Source organism: Tachypleus tridentatus, chromosome 1, assembly GCF_004210375.1.
Source record: "Tachypleus tridentatus isolate NWPU-2018 chromosome 1, ASM421037v1, whole genome shotgun sequence".
Classification (NCBI taxonomy): domain Eukaryota; kingdom Metazoa; phylum Arthropoda; class Merostomata; order Xiphosura; family Limulidae; genus Tachypleus; species Tachypleus tridentatus.
Window position 1 is genome coordinate 127249478 of NC_134825.1, and position 17280 is coordinate 127266757.

A 17280-nucleotide genomic window follows, 5' to 3' on the forward strand; every position below is an offset into this window, starting at 1 on the left:
ACATCAATCAATTAATAATCTTGATTAACTGATTAGTTTATGGGTCACTAACTGATAACATTAAATCATCAAGCTTTAACTACCATATATTTTGGTGTATAAGACAAACCCCTATTTTCAAGGTTATCTTCAGGGAAAAAAATATTTTTCACAGTTATAATTTATTTATTCAACATCAGCATAATCTTTTTTTATTCTTTAGAATACTTCAGAAGTAGTGTCCATAATAAAATAAAATATGATTATTTCATACATATACATCAAAACATTGTTCTTTCATTATGAAAACTTTCAAAATCTTCTTTTGCATCACTGAAAATAAGATGTGAAAGTTCACTCTCACTTGCCCTCAAACATCATCATCTTTAGTGCCACTAAGACAACTGCTCATATTCTGAACTTGTGATAGTTGCCTGTATACAGTTTTGTGCTCACAATTACTATCAATTTCCAAACTTATATGTTTTTATTGTGTTCTTTATGGATATTATTCTAGTATTGGTAGTACAATGTCTACGTTAAGAAAGGTTCTCCTAACGAAACACTGTTCTACAGTCATATCCTATAATAACTCGTTTTCTTTAGCCTTTGAGAGAAAGAAAACAAGCGCAGGGAAGTGTAAAAATTACTCGCACTAGTTTCTAGTCCTTGCTATACAAGGTATGATATGCCTAGAGAGGCATAAATAATTTTTTTTACGTTCAGTGTATAGGATGCAAAGGGGGTTTGAGACCCCTTTCTTTTTAAAAATAGTGCATCTTTTACACCAAAAAACACAGTATTTAACAGAAAAAGAAAAGAATGATCAACCTTATGAAAGAGATGAGTATATGCACATCACAGATAACTTCCTTAACAGGTGCATTAAAATTACTTTGATAACCATCTATGGTTTAAGGCACTAATTGAAAAATTAAAATTGCTGTGCAATTTTCATAGGTGGTGATTAATCCTGAAAAAAGAATTTCTAAAAATGGCACAAAACTCATCTTATAGTAGAACTTTTCATGAACTATTAACCAGATCATCCATTCAAATACTATTTATTTACACAGTGTAATCTTAGTGCACATCTGCCAAATAAGCAAGTTAAGAGCCACAGTATCCTTTCTTTAATTTACATGTAGAACTGACTATACTGTGATACATGTAACAAAGTATGAGATCACAAGTCAGAACTAAAACCAAAATGCTAACTATTTTGTAACAACTTAGATCCACATACTACATAACCAAGATATTTATAGAACAGTTAATTTTCATCAATACTTCTTTCTACATATTTGTTAAATTTTATGCACCACAGCCATACACACACTGAAGAAATGTCTTCACAGAAAACACTCCTGAATAATTCTGTTATTTAACTTGCAAACTGTTTAAGTATTTTTTAGTATAAAGATCTATTATGCAATGGATTCATAACCTCACTTATCATGGGAACGTTTTAATTTTTTATCTAAGCATTATTAAGAATATTTTCATTAGGAAATATAATTAATAATTCTAATATTGGCAAGGTAAAGTAAACCATCTCTGATTTTCATTCTAACAGTTGTATAGCACACAAAGCTCACTTTTGTAATTTATGCTAATTACGTATATAATAGCAATAATGCACTAATTATTTGAGGTGTGCACAATTAACACAGTATGAAACTAGCAATGACTGAAGCAGAGAAAATTTTATAATAATAAAATTAGAGAAAACATGCCTATCCACTGAGATGAGTCACTTTTTTTTTCATGGTCAGCTCTATCTATAGAGTAAAGCCACTTCATTTGTTAAAAGGTTGTCCCTGAAGGTGCAAGTGTTAAAAAAATGTTGTTTGATTGCAAGTTTTGTAAACAGCCTTTTTTTCAATATAAAGGCAGTAGCATTAGTTTTAGACTGTAATTTGAAATACAACTTTTGCCAAATTTCAACACATTATAATATAATCCATGATAATGAGAAAACCCACTTATAAAGAAAATTATACATTTAAAAACAGCTGATATGGGTAGAGTTAGCACTAGTAAAGGAGCAAACAACATTTCGACCTTCTTCGATCATCAACTCAGATAAATAAGTGTGAACCTGACGACGACCAAAGAAGGTCGAAACGTTGTTCGCTCCTCTACTAGTGCTAACTCTAACCATGCCAGCCATTTAAATATATAACATTATAATATAATTTGGGAAAAAGATGTGTGTGTATATTGCATGTGAATATCAAGAAAAACATTTATGTGTAGTTTAAAGTCTTATGCAAAATTTTCACTTAATATTATAGAATCAAAATTACTTCTTAAAAGCTAATTTTCAGAGTATTGTTTATCTCATTTTATGCTAATATATTGTTAAATATTTGTATTTTAAAGGAAATGCACATCCAACAAGCATGTTGGAATGTTTTGTTTGCAATCAAGTTTAGTGTGTAATTTTACAAAGTTTTGTTTATAAAATCAACATTCTGTCAAGTTCTGGAAATTCCAGAAAAGTGCAAAAACATGAAAAACTAACTCAAACTTTAAAAGGAAGGGTATTATAAAGTCATTATGCTGTTAAACAGGGATTAATAATTTAAGCCTTTGAAAGTAGAGAGAGTACTCAGTATTTTATAAATATTGTTAGAAGTTTTTCATAAAAGTATATTAGTAGCCAAATGTTCAATTTTATTTGGCTAGATAAAAATTACAATTGAAGAAAATATCACAACTCTGTTTTTCATCCAATATAAACACATTACACTGATAATATATAACTCTGAATATTAAGGAATGATGGAGATTATTTTGTGTAAAAACATAATAATCAAATAAGAAGAACAATTTGAGATAAGAATTAAAAAATGTATTTTCTATCTTAATTTAGTGCCAAACAGTATTCACAATTGCAAATTAAAAACAATTATGTTTTTATATCTTAATGTACTTATTTCATCTATATTTGACTGAGCTATCATCTCTGACAAATAAGTGTGAATACATACATTTCAAGCAAGTTGTTCATAGAAATAGACTGTCAGTAATTAGTCACCAGTGGATCTCAACATAGGTATCAGTGAATGGTTTTTAAATTTAAACAAGTTTAAATGATTGAAGTAAAAGAAACATGCTAAAGTAAATAACAAATGTATTTGTAAAGTCCTACAATACAGTAAAACACAAGAATGTTAAATTTTTCTATATTTTTAAAGCTCTTACACATGATAATGTAATGTATTCATAGGGCTTTCTAAAAATAACAATTTCAATATTAAGACCATTTTTAATTTGCATATCTACCTAAATATCACACTAACTACCTCACTGGCATTTGCAAATGGATTATTATTCACTGATAATATTATTTGTTTCATTTTTTGTAAGTTAGCAAAATACAATTAGAAATTATGGATTATGATATGATTATTACATTTTTCAATATCAAAACCCTTCTCAACCAACACAAAGAATGTGTGGATTAACAAAAGCCATGAAATGTGTAATGTGATTAAAAGTTAGAGTCACATTAATATTGAGAATGCCTCACAGAATGAGATGGATTCTGGAATAGGAGATCACTTTTTTCACACTTGAAAAAACTATCACACAGAGTGTATTATCTAATTTACTGAATCATTTAACGTCAATAGTTTATTGATTCTCATGTAAAATAATAAAAATAAAGCTCAATATTTTACATTTCTTCATCAATTTTTCATTAAAAAAACATTCTGTTTGAATGATCCAACTTTATAAGGTTTGTCCAAATATAAGTGTTTATAAGGTAAGCAAGTGGTATGTTTTACACTTATATAAGTTGTTTATGCTTATATTGGGTATGATGTCTAAGTAAAGAAAATTTTGAGAATATAAATTAAACACTCGTAACAAATTGGCTTTATAAGGTGAGAATTAATCAATTAAAAAACTTAAATATGGAAGCAAAAAAGTGTATTATTTTCTACTTGGAAAAAAAGACAAAAACTATTCATTCCTTTCCAAACAAAAACAAATGTGAAATGTTCATTTCTAATGTGAAAATTTCAAACCTTTAAATTTTTCCCTTGATTAATGCCAGTTATCAAAGCTATATCAGTCTCAGACACTTAAATTGCATTCTACATCATGCTGTTTCTTCCAATATCAATTACTCTTCGAGTGACATGCTGTGTCAACATATATATTAATTATAGTATTAAATTAATAAACATATTGTGAAATTATTAGCAATACAGCATTGTAATCAATAAATGACACTGGAGTGCACATATTCATATTAATTTAAGGTGGTCCTCACTCAGGTTCTAAATGTTAAGACTTACCCAATACAACATAAATTAATAATATGAAACTGTGGGTACAATTTTTTTCTTAAAATGTTAAACTAAACATTACACAGAACAATTTACCAATTCTAATCAAATAATAAAGAATCTACCGTTGATAAGCACACAAATAAATCTGCACGGTCTTACAAGTAATACTAATAATATTAATGTCATAGTAACAGCCAACGTATTTAAATTTTGTAATCACATGACGTTTGGCCCACGTTAATATTTATAGAATTTCTAAGCCTAACAAAGTAACATCACATGGCAATGCTTCCCAAGTACCTTTCAGTGACCTTACTTTCTATACTGTATAAAATATAAATAAAATACCTTTGTATCTACCGTATAAATGTTCTAGTCGTTTTTTGTCTACTGGAAGTTTAGGTTCTCGGAAATAAAGTTCTGGATTTTGAAAATAATTATCTGAAGCAACATCCAACTTCCAATCATGTTGCGAAAGACAATAAATTGCAGTCTTTTCGCCAGTCTGGGTGAAAGCGACGAACTGCCTCACTTTTTCTTTCTGTGCTGACTTTAACTTATGCTACAAATTAAAATAGAACATCAATAAATGATAATAATATGTTTCATTTAAACTTTGTATATTTCTAATTTAGGCTACACATATATAAAAATCAAAAAATCTTACCATGTCTCCACCTTCCAATATGCTCTTCCTCTGACATGCGCAAATTCTACTTTGGTGACTAACAGCTGATTAAATGAATTAAAAATATATTTCCATTATAAAATTTACCCCTTTGAAAATGATGGTATTCTTGCTACGTTGTTGTGTAGAACATTATTATAAGATATTTAGTATAAATGAAATCGCAAAAAATCTGAAAACGTGATGTTCTTAATTATTAGTAATACTGAAATGTAGAGTGATAATGGTTACATCTTCATTTGATTTCTCGATAAATGGATGTTGTCATTCAAATTGCTCAGAATAGGAATATATTTACATGTTTATCATTAGTTTTATTCTTTGCTGCTATTGACCTCATGTAATACATATATTTCACGAATTACACCGAAACATAAAGGTGTAATATAATAATCTCTACAACTATGTTTGATCTGGTTTCCATTCGTCCTCCTTTTTTCAAAAAAAGATTTTTTTAGTGAAAATTGAAACTTATTACAGTTCAGTGTGGTTTGTTTTGGAATTTTGCACAAAGCTACTCGAGGGCTATCTGCGCTATCTATCCTTAATTTAGCAGTGACAGAATAGAAGGAAGGCAGCTGGTCAACACCGCCATTTCTTGGGCTACTCTTTTACCATACGAATAGTGGGATTAACCGTCACATTATAACGTCCCCACGGCTGAAAGGGCGAATTGGCCAATATTAATTTTTAAGTTGAATTATCATTTTTGAAAGTTGGAATATTAATTTGTTTTATTATTGAGATATAATTTTAGGAACTGGGATATGCCCTATTAGAAATCCTACAGCTCATTATATTATAAGATCCTTGTTTTTATTTTCATGGTAAAAAAGATAATACTCGCCTTTTGAAGGCCGGATTAAGGGTAACTGATGCCCTAAGCACAGCCCAACAATTGTGCCCCCCTCGGCCTATCCATTGCTTAACTGATAAGACATAAATACTGAATAACTGCTGAAAGTGAAATAAAAGTTAGTAAAAATATAACCCTTCTTCAGTTTTCTTCCAGGTCAAATCCCCGGCTAAAACCCACAACTATATTAAATAAAAACTTTTTTTATTTTATTTATTTAACAGATTTGGCATGAATCAAAATCAAGCAATGACTGAGGCCTTTTATTTAGAAATGATGAGGGAAATTACTTCTTTGATTAATGGTAATTAAAAAGAATTATTTTTATTGTATATTTGTTTTCACTCTGAGTTAACAATTCTCACTTCGATGTTCACAAATTCACTCTTTGATGTTAACAAAAATGAAAAAGTTACTAAAACCCCTTTCATTAAAAAATTTTCACTTTAACTTAAAACCCTGTAAGCAAATTATTTACTTATACCTTAGTATTTATTTAAATTTTAAGTTTTTTTCTAGATTTTTTAATTGCAAAGTCTTTGATCAAGTCCTCAAAACTAATTTGACGTAACAAATCTGTTTCTATACTTAGTAGAGACAAGGCATCCAGTCTGTCTTGTCGCATAGTTGTCCTGTTAGGACTTTTAATATGCTTGAGTTGAGAAAATGAACGCTAAGCTGTGCAATTTGTGACCATTAATGTTAAAAATATACGCAATGCAATGTCCACGTTTGGAAATGCACACTCAATTTTGTCTTCTTAAATTATTTTATAAAGTTCAGCATGACTGAATCTGGTTTTTACAGTTTTTGTTGCAATGAACTTATGACGCACATATGAGTGAAGCTGCTGAAGCTCGGCAGAGAGATTAGTGTCAAAGTCCTCTGGGTAACCATCAATTAGCTTTGGGGAACACTGAGAGTACCTTTCAGTTTCAGCAGATGACTCTCTTTAGGTAGCCAAATGCCTCCTCATCTAAATAGTAACGCGCATGAATGGATTAACGAGATTCTCACTGTCCCTATCTACACTACTAGAGAAACCGTGCACCTTTGTATTTATCCCCTAAGTAAATCTCAGCTTCAGATCTGTTTACATTATTACATAATCACAAGGAAATACAACATGCCCAAATACTCTTATAGGTTACATGTAATCTATGAACGGTGGCATTGCTACAGTAGAATTCTTTTCTAAATTTTTTCTCGGTATGATAAATTTCAAAACATGTACTCACACACAAAGAATGTTTTTTTACAGCGAGTTGTTTGAAGCCAAAAAAAATTACGGCTCAGAAAAGCTTCAGTGAAAAACACACTTATAAAAATATTACAAAACACACATGAATAACGCAATACCAACGCAAATAAACTCAAACAAACGAGACAATAACCCAAATATAACGTACAAAAACAGAAGCCGAGAAAAACATAAAACTAGCCATGTCTCTGTACACATCTGTTTGACTTATGTTTCTGTGGTATTATACTCTTATTTTTCTGTAGATGTGACTAAATAAACCAGTAAAAGGTAAAACAAAACAGTTCCACTGCCTATAATTTCTTATAAATAGCCACAACAGAAGAAATGATTGAGAAAAATATATCATCTTCAAAGTCAGACATCATAACATACGATCGTCTTTTACCTGATGTTTTATCAACATTTTGTTTTGTTTTGTTTGTTTGGGAATTTCGCACAAAGCTACTCGAGGGCTATCTGTGCTAGCCGTCCCTAATTTAGCAGTGTAAGACTAGAGGGAAGGCAGCTAGTCATCACCACCCACCGCCAACTCTTGGGCTACTCTTTTACCAACGAATAGTGGGATTGACCGTCACATTATACACCCCCACGGCTGGGAGGGCGAGCATGTTTAGCGCGACGCGGGCACGAACCCGCGACCCTCGGATTACGAGTCGCACGCCTTACGCGCTAGGCCATGCCGGGCCTCAACATTTTGTACTGCTCTTTATAGTAATCTTTCGCAAATCAATGACTTATTACTTCAGATAAACGTTTATTAGTTTCTCGAAACTTTGGTTACTTACCGAGCCAAAGAAAACGTTTTTTAGCAATGTAGAATGAAGTCGCACACGGCAGATAAGGGAAATTACAAAAAAAATCGACTTAAGTTGAATGTGGCAGTGAAAGAGTTAATGGCATGACAGCTAGGAGAAAGACTCTGTTGTTCCTCCTTCCCATGGTGCCCTAAGCACGTGCTTATTTTGCTTAATGGTTAATCCAAGGCTGCACTCACTGAGCCAAAGAAAACGTTTTTTTTAACAGTGCAGAATAAAGTCGAACACGGCAGATAAGGACAATTACAAAAAAATCGACTAAAATTGAGTGTAGCGGTGAAAGAGTTAAGAGCATGATAGCGAGGGGAAAAACTCTGTGGTGCCCCCCTTCCTTGGTGTCCTAAGCAAGTGCTTATTTTGCTGCACCTTTTGCTTCTTTGTTTTATAAATTTCGCGCAAAACTACACAAGGGCTACCTGTGCTAGCCGTCCCTAAGTTAGCAGTGTCAGACTAGATGAAAGGCAGCTAGTCATCACCACCCACCGCCAACTCTGGGGCTACTCTTTTACCAACAGATAGTGGAATTGACCATAACATTATAACGCTCCACGGCTGGAAGATCGAGCATGTTTGGTGTGACGGGGATTCGAACCCGCGACCCTCAGATTATGAGTCTAGTGCCTTAACCACCTGGCCCCCACCGTTTGCACTTGTTTTCACTTTCTCCGTTATCCTGGTGCCAGCAACAGTTCAATGAATCATTTTTTTGAGGATAGATAGAGTACAATTTTTATTTTCTTTACACAATAGAAACATTATAAGTAGAAATAAGTAAAAATGCAGCAACTTATCTCCTCTCTGGTTTCCGAATCTTAAAGATTAAAAATTCGTGTACAGTGGCAATTATAGTGACCAAACTCGCAAACTATGGCTATGACAACAAAATTAAAAATGTTGTAATATGAAAATACCACTTCACTATGGGTAACAAATACTTAGTTATAAAAATTATACTTTATATCAAAGCCAGTGTTTCATATAGTTATGATTACTGATTATTTAGTGTTTCCTGTATTCTTTAGTTTAATGAGACAAGTACTTTCCTTCCAAATATTTTTGCATATCCACATTTCTAGTAACGTGTGCAATTTTGAAAATAGAATACTAGTTATGGAATGTGGCTAAATTAATTTTTCTCCAGAAATCTATTATTCTGGGTCATTTCCCTCTGGTGTCACATGAGTTTTCTCTTGGGAAAGATATTTTGTTGTACAGCGCGCCATGTAAAGGTAGACAGCATCTTTTATATTAGATAGTCAAGTGACACCTTGATGATATAACCTTTCTGGTCCATGTGGGATGACCGACAGTGTAATGGGTAATACATGCTCTTTGGGAGTGAGATGATGTAACTGTTATCATATTTTGTTGTTGCACTCTATCAATTTGATCCATAATTTATTCATAACTTCGTAGTGCTCAGATCTTGATCAGGTCTACTTTATGGATAAGAAAAGCACTGCCTGGTGACCTGAGTACTGTTTAATTTGTGTTCTATCGTCGTTTAATAATGATTATTGCTCACTTTATTTTTTACATTTTTCAACTCATCCAGAAATACACAGTTAAGATTAACTCCTGTAAGGCCCGGCATGGCCAGGTGGGTTAAGGCGTGCGACTCCTAATCTGAGGGTCGCGGGTTCGCATCCCCGTCGCACCAAACATGCTCGCCCTTTCAGCCGTGGGGGCTTTATAATGTTACGGTTAATCCAACTATTCGTTGGTAAAAGAGTAGCCAAAGAGTTGGAGGTAGGTGGTGATAACTAGATGCCTTCCCTCTAATCTTACACTGCTAAATTAAGGACGGCTAGCGCAGATAGCCCTAAAATAGCTTTGCGCGAAATTCAAAAAAACAAACAAACAATTAACTCCTGTATAACATTTTTAGGCATGCTTCTAGATACCGTGTATACTATTGCTATACAAATGAGAAAAAATAGTATATCTTTAAGTACTCCAGAGACAAATACTTAAGATGCATTTTCATGACATATTCAAATAATTTGTTGTGTAATATTTGTTTTATTAGGAGTGCATTTTAAAATGTTCTTCATAAATATCGTGTAATTTCAACTTTAATACCTCTGTACAAGAAGAAATGACATTTTCAACATGTTAGTAAACTCAAAAAATTAAAGTTTGTCACTGAGTGTATTGGTTGTCCGAGACAGTGAATAGGTTTCACAGAAGTTCTCTTATGGAAGTTGGACCTTTGCTGCTGCTGTAAGGTTTACATCCGCAATATCACTACAGCCTTTAAACTACTAATCGAGTACTACCATTGAGGATCAATCTTGACGCACAGGAAGTATGGTCAACCGGGGATTGTCATGACGATATGAAATTTCGCATAATATGAAACTATTATGATCAGTATCAACTATCAGGCATTTTTGTACCAGCTGAGACAGAGACTGAAATTTTCACTGGAAGAAGATGTGCACCAGCCTAATATGTTTCACAACCTATTGAAACAGTGATATCAACTGGTGAAGACAGCAACCGATATAACATTTATTAGCTTTTTCTTGACGGAATACATGCTTCCACTTCGATTCTGGCCATAGAGTAACTCTGGGTCGTGCAGAATCCATGAGGGTTGCCCTCGGAATCTCATCGTTTTTGCATTCTGTTATTCATGCAAACATACGCATCACTGAGCATCATTGGCAGAATTTTGCAAACTAAGACATTTTCAACTAAAACACAACTATCTCACTCTTTGCAGAAGTGCAATACATCCTCCAAGTATAGAGGGAAGAGTCTAATGATGACCAATTGGCACGTTCTTTAGAGTTCTCGCACCTCAAGTAAATCAAGAGCGAGTTTTTAAAAAACGAGATGACGTTTTGTATCAAAATTTTTTTAGCTATTTCTTGTTTTTGTTAGGTTAGTTAGCATGACTTGATATGATATTTTTGTCTTTCTCCAACTCATGGGTCTCAACTCAGACAACTGGACCACTTCGCAGATTTTAAGTTCTCGAAATCACTGATCACAGATTTAAGTACACTATGTAACACAAATTTTGTTCCTGGATAGTATGTGTTATTTTTTAATTGCTTATATTGTAACAGTACAAAATATGGCCATTATTCCCTTCAAATTTTGCTTTTGTGACCTGGATGATGAAATTTAGAAATTAACCTATTTTCTATGTAAAAATGGACAAATTTACACATTTTAATTTACATAAGGTCTGAATAATACAACATATGAATCAAGATTTACATGTATTTTTACTAAAGTTGTACAAAAATGTTTAGAAGTGAGTAGTTTTTCGAAATTTGCGACTGCAATGTAAATCACTTTCACGTATCAGCTTCCAAGATTTCTGATCAAGTCATTGATGTCTCTTTGGTCGGGGTAGTACGGGTTTCTCTCACCAGCTGCACCTCTAAAATTGTAAACTGGATCTTCAACATATACTTCCTCTTCTGATTTGCTGCTCTCTTCTGAGGATGGTTGCTTCCCCTCTGGCACAGCAGGTACAGGGAGCTCAGGACAGTGTGGTACTGGGGCGATGGATGGTGGAAGGTCCAGATACATGATAGCAGATGCATTCTTGCCAGTCCGACGTTGAAAGGATCCACCATGCAGAAATAGCAATTGCTTAAGTAGTTTGTGGGTTCACGCCAAATTATTGGAATAGCAAACTTGATGATTCTCTTTTCCCCTCTATACCATCCTGCAAAAGAGCAAAATAAAATTATTATAAAGAATAAATTTGTTTCATCCATAACTAATGTGTAAAAGGTTCATGCAAAATATTTTGTGATATTTTTCCATACCATTGGTAATTAAAAAAAAGATATTTAAATTTTAAAAAGGTATAAAATTTGTATAATATAAAATCTTGCCTATTCAAGCAAGCAAAAATTGTCCGTCTTACCTTCTAGTTTTTTTTTGGTTTTTGGTTTTTTTGCAGCGCAGGTAAAATGAGGTGCCCAAGGTTTGTCTTGATCCCTGACAGGCATTCCGAAATATGCCTTGTGTAGGCTTCACACATTTTAGCAGATGCTGTCACAGAGTACTTTTTGCCCTTGTCTTGATAAATTGGCCACATACATAGCAGAATGTGTCTGGAGAATGCTTGCAGTTTGTTGATGCCATCTCTGATAAAATCAGTTAAGTCTATGTGTTCAGTTAGGCATCTAGAACTAAACTGAAGTGGCGAGTGGTGTTTTCTTATAGCAAAGCCACATTGGGCTATATGCTGAGTCCACCAACGGCAATAGAGCTCCCGCTTTTAGCGTTGTAAATCCGTAAACTTACTGCTGTATCAGCGGGGAACTTCTTGTAAAGTTAGTAAAAAGAGGGAGATAAAAATGGATATTTAGTTTATCTATGAATTTCTAGTTGCATTAAAATACTTATTTACCTATGTGATGACGAGAAACCCATTTAAAGTAAAGATGTAGTCTCAAGACGATTGATATGGGTATTATACTGTTATTAATATTGAAAGGTATTTTTGTGTAGTGGAATTTTTTGGAATTAGGTTTTTACTTTCTGATTCCTTTTCCCTATTCCATTATTTGAAGTAATATTGAAATTTATGATATATTGTGTCAAGTCCAAATCAGGCACTTGTTTGTTTTGTTTTTTTGGAATTTCGCACAAAGCTACTCGAGGGCTATCTGTGCTAGCCGTCCCTAATTTAGCAGTGTATGACTAGAGGGAAGGCAGCTAGTTATCACCACCCACCGCCAACTCTTGGGCTACTCTTTTACCAACGAATAGTGGGATTGACCGTCACATTATAACGCCCCCACGACTGGGAGGGCGAGCATGTTTTGGCACGACTCGGGCGCGAACCCGCGACCCTCAGATTACGAAGCGCACGCCTTAACGCGCTAGGCCATGCCAAGCCTATGTGAATGCTATGTTGGATGTTCTTATACATATTCTTTTCAATTTTTGCAGAATTGACTTGCGTCTGATGAAACTAGGACTTGCTAGAGAAGTCTTATTTGTGTTTCAGTTCTTTAATTTCTACGAATCAGGTGTTAATTTTTTTGGAATTAAATTTATCAAGATTTATCTTCAAGTGACTAGTTTTCCTTTTTATATTTTCCACCCTTATATTTAAACATGCTAGATATCGTCTTCACCTATATATTAAATCAGTTCGTTTATTTGTAACTTCTTCAAAGTGCAACACCGTTACCTTGATAATCAGTTTTTAAACTGAAATTAGTATTCAGTAAAAAAAATGTTTTATTTTTATTATGATTTCAAATCGACCTAAGTTGTACTTTAATTCTTAAAAAATAAATCACATTAAAAAGGTTTAAATTTATAAAATTAAAGACTTAAGAAAAACGAAAAACATTTGTAAGGTGTACAGTGTCACCATCACCAATGACCTGCCCAACTTTATGGATAAACCTTGGGACAAAACATGTTTAAAATGGTGCCATTGTTAAGAGTCGTAACGAAAGCAAGACAGTAAAATGCGGCTTGTTGTGACCCGAGTGTCACACAGACAACACACTGGTGCATCAGTCCCAGATAAAGGAAAACGATGAGTTACAAAACTAACCAATGCGAAGCATAATTAGAACAATTTCCTCTTTCCGATCCTTACGAAAACAAGACGGCCAAAATCCAATATAGGGTTTTATTTCGAAAAGCTTGTAATAGTGTAACAGACAGATTTAGCTGTGGTGTCGGCGGGCTCGTTCCCGCATATATACTGGTGGCAAAAATCTTAAGGTTAATGAACATAAAGAAAAAATATGCATTTTGCGTTGTTAGACTCAACCACTTATTTAAGAGCTTCGAAAGATGACAATAAGAAAATGGAAAATAAAAAAAAAACCTTTTGCATTTAATAGGGAAAATGTGAACACTATGAAATTAGCCTAAATACTAGCTGGTCAAAAGTTTAAGACTATACTGAAACGAAGCGTTAATTCGTAAACACGTAACAAAATTTACTCATTTGTGTTCAAGCACTAGCGTTGTTAACATCTGTGTCACATTGGGTAAAAACATGGTCAAAGGCTAAAAAGTTGACAGAGTTTGAACGTGGCAGAATTGTCGAGCTACAAAAGCAAGGTCTCTATCACTGTGCCATCGCTGGTGAGATTGGGCACAGTAAAACTGCTGTTGCAAATTTCTTAACAGACCCTGCAGAATATGGAACGAGAATTTTAAGTGGTCGGCCCAAGAAAATTTCGCCGTCGTTGAGCGGGAGGATTCAACGGGTTGTCTGGCAAGACACCAGCCAATCGTCGAACCAGATTAAGGCCTTTACGGACGCAGAATGCAGCTCAAGAACAATAAGACGGCATCTACGAGAGAAAGGCTTTAAAAACCGAAAATGTCTTCAAAGGCCACGCCTCTTTCCACACCACAAAATAACTCGGTTAAATTTTGCTGAGAAGCACCAAACATGGGACGTAGAAAAGTGTAAGAAGGTTTTGTTCTCTGATGAGAAAAAATTTAACCTGGATGGTCCAGATGGATTCCAACGTTACTGGCACGACAAAGATATCCCAGCAAAGACATTTTCTACACGACACAATGGAGAAGGTTCCATCATGATCTGGGGTGCTTTCTCCTTCCATGGAACAATGGAGCTTCAGGTTATACAGCGGCGTCAAACAGCAGCTAGCTACGTTGGCATGATAGAGAGACCATCCTTATTGACTGAAGGCTCTCTCTTGCGTGGAAATAACAAGATCTTTCAGCAAAACAACGCTGCAATCCACAATGCCCGCAGGACAAAGGACTTTTTCATTGGGAATAACGTAATTCTTTTGAACCATCCAGCGTGTTTGCCTGAATTGAACCCCACTGAAAATGTTTGGGGTGGATGGTTGATTGATTTAGTGTTTTATGGCACAAAGCAGCTAGGGTATCTGCGCCAAACGTCCAGTAAAAAGGTAAAAATAAATTAAATGTAGTAAAATACATAAAAGGGAATGAAGGTAAAATAAAACATCACTGAAAAAACAGAAAAAGCATAAAATCCATGTTGACACCTCTCTACAATGTTAAGAGAGAAGGCAGAGTAAGAGAAGTTGTATAGGACTTTCTCTTGCAAAATGGTAATGATCATAACCCGCCAGGAAGACTAACAGGTAAGTACAAGAACCACCGTTAGTCACCTGAAGTTGGTCTTTCCAGTCCTGGTTCCGGGTTATGTGTCATTTTGGCCAGTGCTAAAAGGTAAAGTAATAAAAGTGTTAAACGACATGCAGCAAAATTGTAATAATAACTTGCCAGGAAGACTAACGGGTAGTTCAAACAGCGGCATTAGTCACCTGAAGTTGGCCTTTCCAGTCCTGGTGTCGAGTTATTTAATGTTCTGGCCATTTTACAATGTCAAATTGAACTAGAGAGATTGAGACTCTGAAAATGGAACCACAATTAAAAAGGTGTAATGAATAAATATCAAACACTTAAATGAGGTTAAAAATATTAATGGCCATTAAAAAACAAAAACGTTATCAAGGTGGACAGTGTCACCATCACCAATAACACTGTCCAATGTTACAGACAAACTCTGGGACAGAACATGTTTAAAATAGTGCCGTCGTTGTGAGTCGAAACGATGGCAGGAAAGTAAAATGTGGCTTACAGTGATTTCAGTGTTACACAAACTACAGTCTGGTGCATCAGTTCAAGATAAAAGAAAACGATGAGTTAAAAAACTAAGACCAATGCATAGTCTAGTTAGAACAACTTCCTTCTTCCGAACTTTATGGAAGCTAGACGGCCAAAGCCCAATATAGAGTTTTATTTGAAAAATCTTGTTGTCTCGTTGCTCACTCCAAGTGGACTGCCAGCTGGCATGGAGCCGAGCCTTGAATACAGGACCATGGTCCATGTATGGAATAGGCACAGTGGTGATAGTGCCAGAGCAGATAGATTTAGCTGCCATGTCTGCAAGCGCATTCCCACGAATAACAACGTGGTCTGGTATCCAGAAAAACTGGATAGAAGTGCATGTTCATGAGAAATGGGCCAGTCGGTTTTGAATATCAGCGAGAACAAGGTGTGAGCCAACGTGAAGTAATTCCAAGGCCAGCAGAGAACTAAGGAAGTTAGTATAAATAGTGCAGTCAGAGTACTGCTCAGGTTCAATATGATCCAGGGCAAAAGATATGGCGTACAGTTCAGCAGTGAACACAGAAGCTGTAGAGGGGATTCTGCATGCAACCACCAAACCGCAACAAGCCATGGCAGAGCCCACAGAGTCACTCATTTTAAACCAACCATATAAATTGGAATAAAAAGGTTGTTCGAAAGATGTTGAGTAAATAAAAGACGGTACTTCCAATCGGGAGTATCTGCCTTTTTCAGATGACTTACAGGTCGCATTTGGGGGCTGTAATAAGCCATGGGGGGTTGGGCTGACCAGTGGATTCTGCAATGTTTTCCAAGGACAGACCCAATTCATCCAATTGCACCTGGATGCAAAGGCCAAAAGAAGCAATGGCAGATCGTCTGTTTTGAAAACGTAAGACCCACTGAGGAAGGAAAACACATCCCCAAGTGGGATGTTTTGGTAAGGAGCGAAGTTTCGAAGAATACAGTAAAGACAGTTGCAAGCGGCGAAGGTGCAGAGAAGGTTCGTGAGATTCCACACATAAGCTCTGAACTGGGGAGGTGCAGAAAGCCCCAGTACAAAGTCGAAGTCCTTGATGATAGGGTCCAGCATCTTTAAGGCCGAGGGTCTGGCAGAGCCATAGACCATTGATCCATAGTCGAGTTTTGAACAAATAAGAGCATGATATATCTTTAACATAGAACATCGATCTGCTCCCCAAATGGCAGTAGAGAGGACACGGAGGATGTTCAGTGCTCTTGTGCATTTGACCCATAATTGCTTTAAGTGTAGTATAAAGGTCAGCTTACGGTCAAAGATAAGCCCCAAGAACTTGGACTCAGGGTGGTTGGCAGCAAAACTTCACCAATATGAAGTTCAGGATCAGGGTGAATACCCCATTGGTGGCAAAAGTGCATGCAAACGGTTTTAGAGAGAGAAAAATTAAAGCCATTCGCTGTAGTCCACTTCAGTACACGATTGAGGGCAGTTTGTAGTTGCCGCTCAATATATCTCATGTTTGACGACCGACACGAGATGTGAAAGTCATCAACATAGAGCCCATTTGCAACAGTGAGAGGGAGTTGTTCAGTGATGGCATTTATCTTTATACTGAAAAGTGTGACACTCAAATACAGCCCTGAGGGACCCCAAGTTCCTGCACAAAAGAACGGGAAAGTGTCGAACACACACTTGGAATCTCCTGTCCATTAAAAAAATTTTAATAAACATGGGTGAATGGCCACGTAACCCATATATATGGAGGTCTCGCAAAATGCCATACCTCCATGTTGTGTCATAAGCCTTCTCA

General features: G+C 35.1%; 2 protein-coding genes across 7 annotated transcripts in view; both read right to left on the reverse strand.

The window, feature by feature from the left end:
- The window catches only part of LOC143223044 (DCN1-like protein 1), a 29109-nt gene extending 24018 nt beyond the window's left edge, over positions 1-5091 (reverse strand). For 4 of the 6 annotated variants that reach the window (XM_076450457.1, XM_076450473.1, XM_076450447.1 and 1 more), the window contains exons 1-2: positions 4954-5091; positions 4635-4848 (exon numbers count right to left, since the gene is read on the reverse strand). In XM_076450457.1, coding sequence (XP_076306572.1) covers positions 4635-4848; positions 4954-4956 — 217 coding nt within the window. In that variant the 5' untranslated portion in view covers positions 4957-5091. The remainder of the gene's footprint in view (positions 1-4634; positions 4849-4953) is intronic. The other 2 variants (XM_076450464.1, XM_076450440.1) reach the window with 1 other exon arrangement.
- A 4326-nt stretch (positions 5092-9417) lies between these two features.
- Positions 9418-12572, reverse strand: LOC143223067 (uncharacterized). Its single transcript, XM_076450484.1, has 2 exons — positions 11802-12572; positions 9418-11597 (listed from the first exon to the last, which is right to left on the reverse strand). Exons 1-2 carry the CDS (start codon positions 11884-11886, stop codon positions 11248-11250), a joined length of 435 nt encoding a protein of 144 aa, XP_076306599.1. The 5' UTR covers positions 11887-12572; the 3' UTR covers positions 9418-11247.
- Between the last annotated feature and the right edge of the window lie 4708 nt (positions 12573-17280).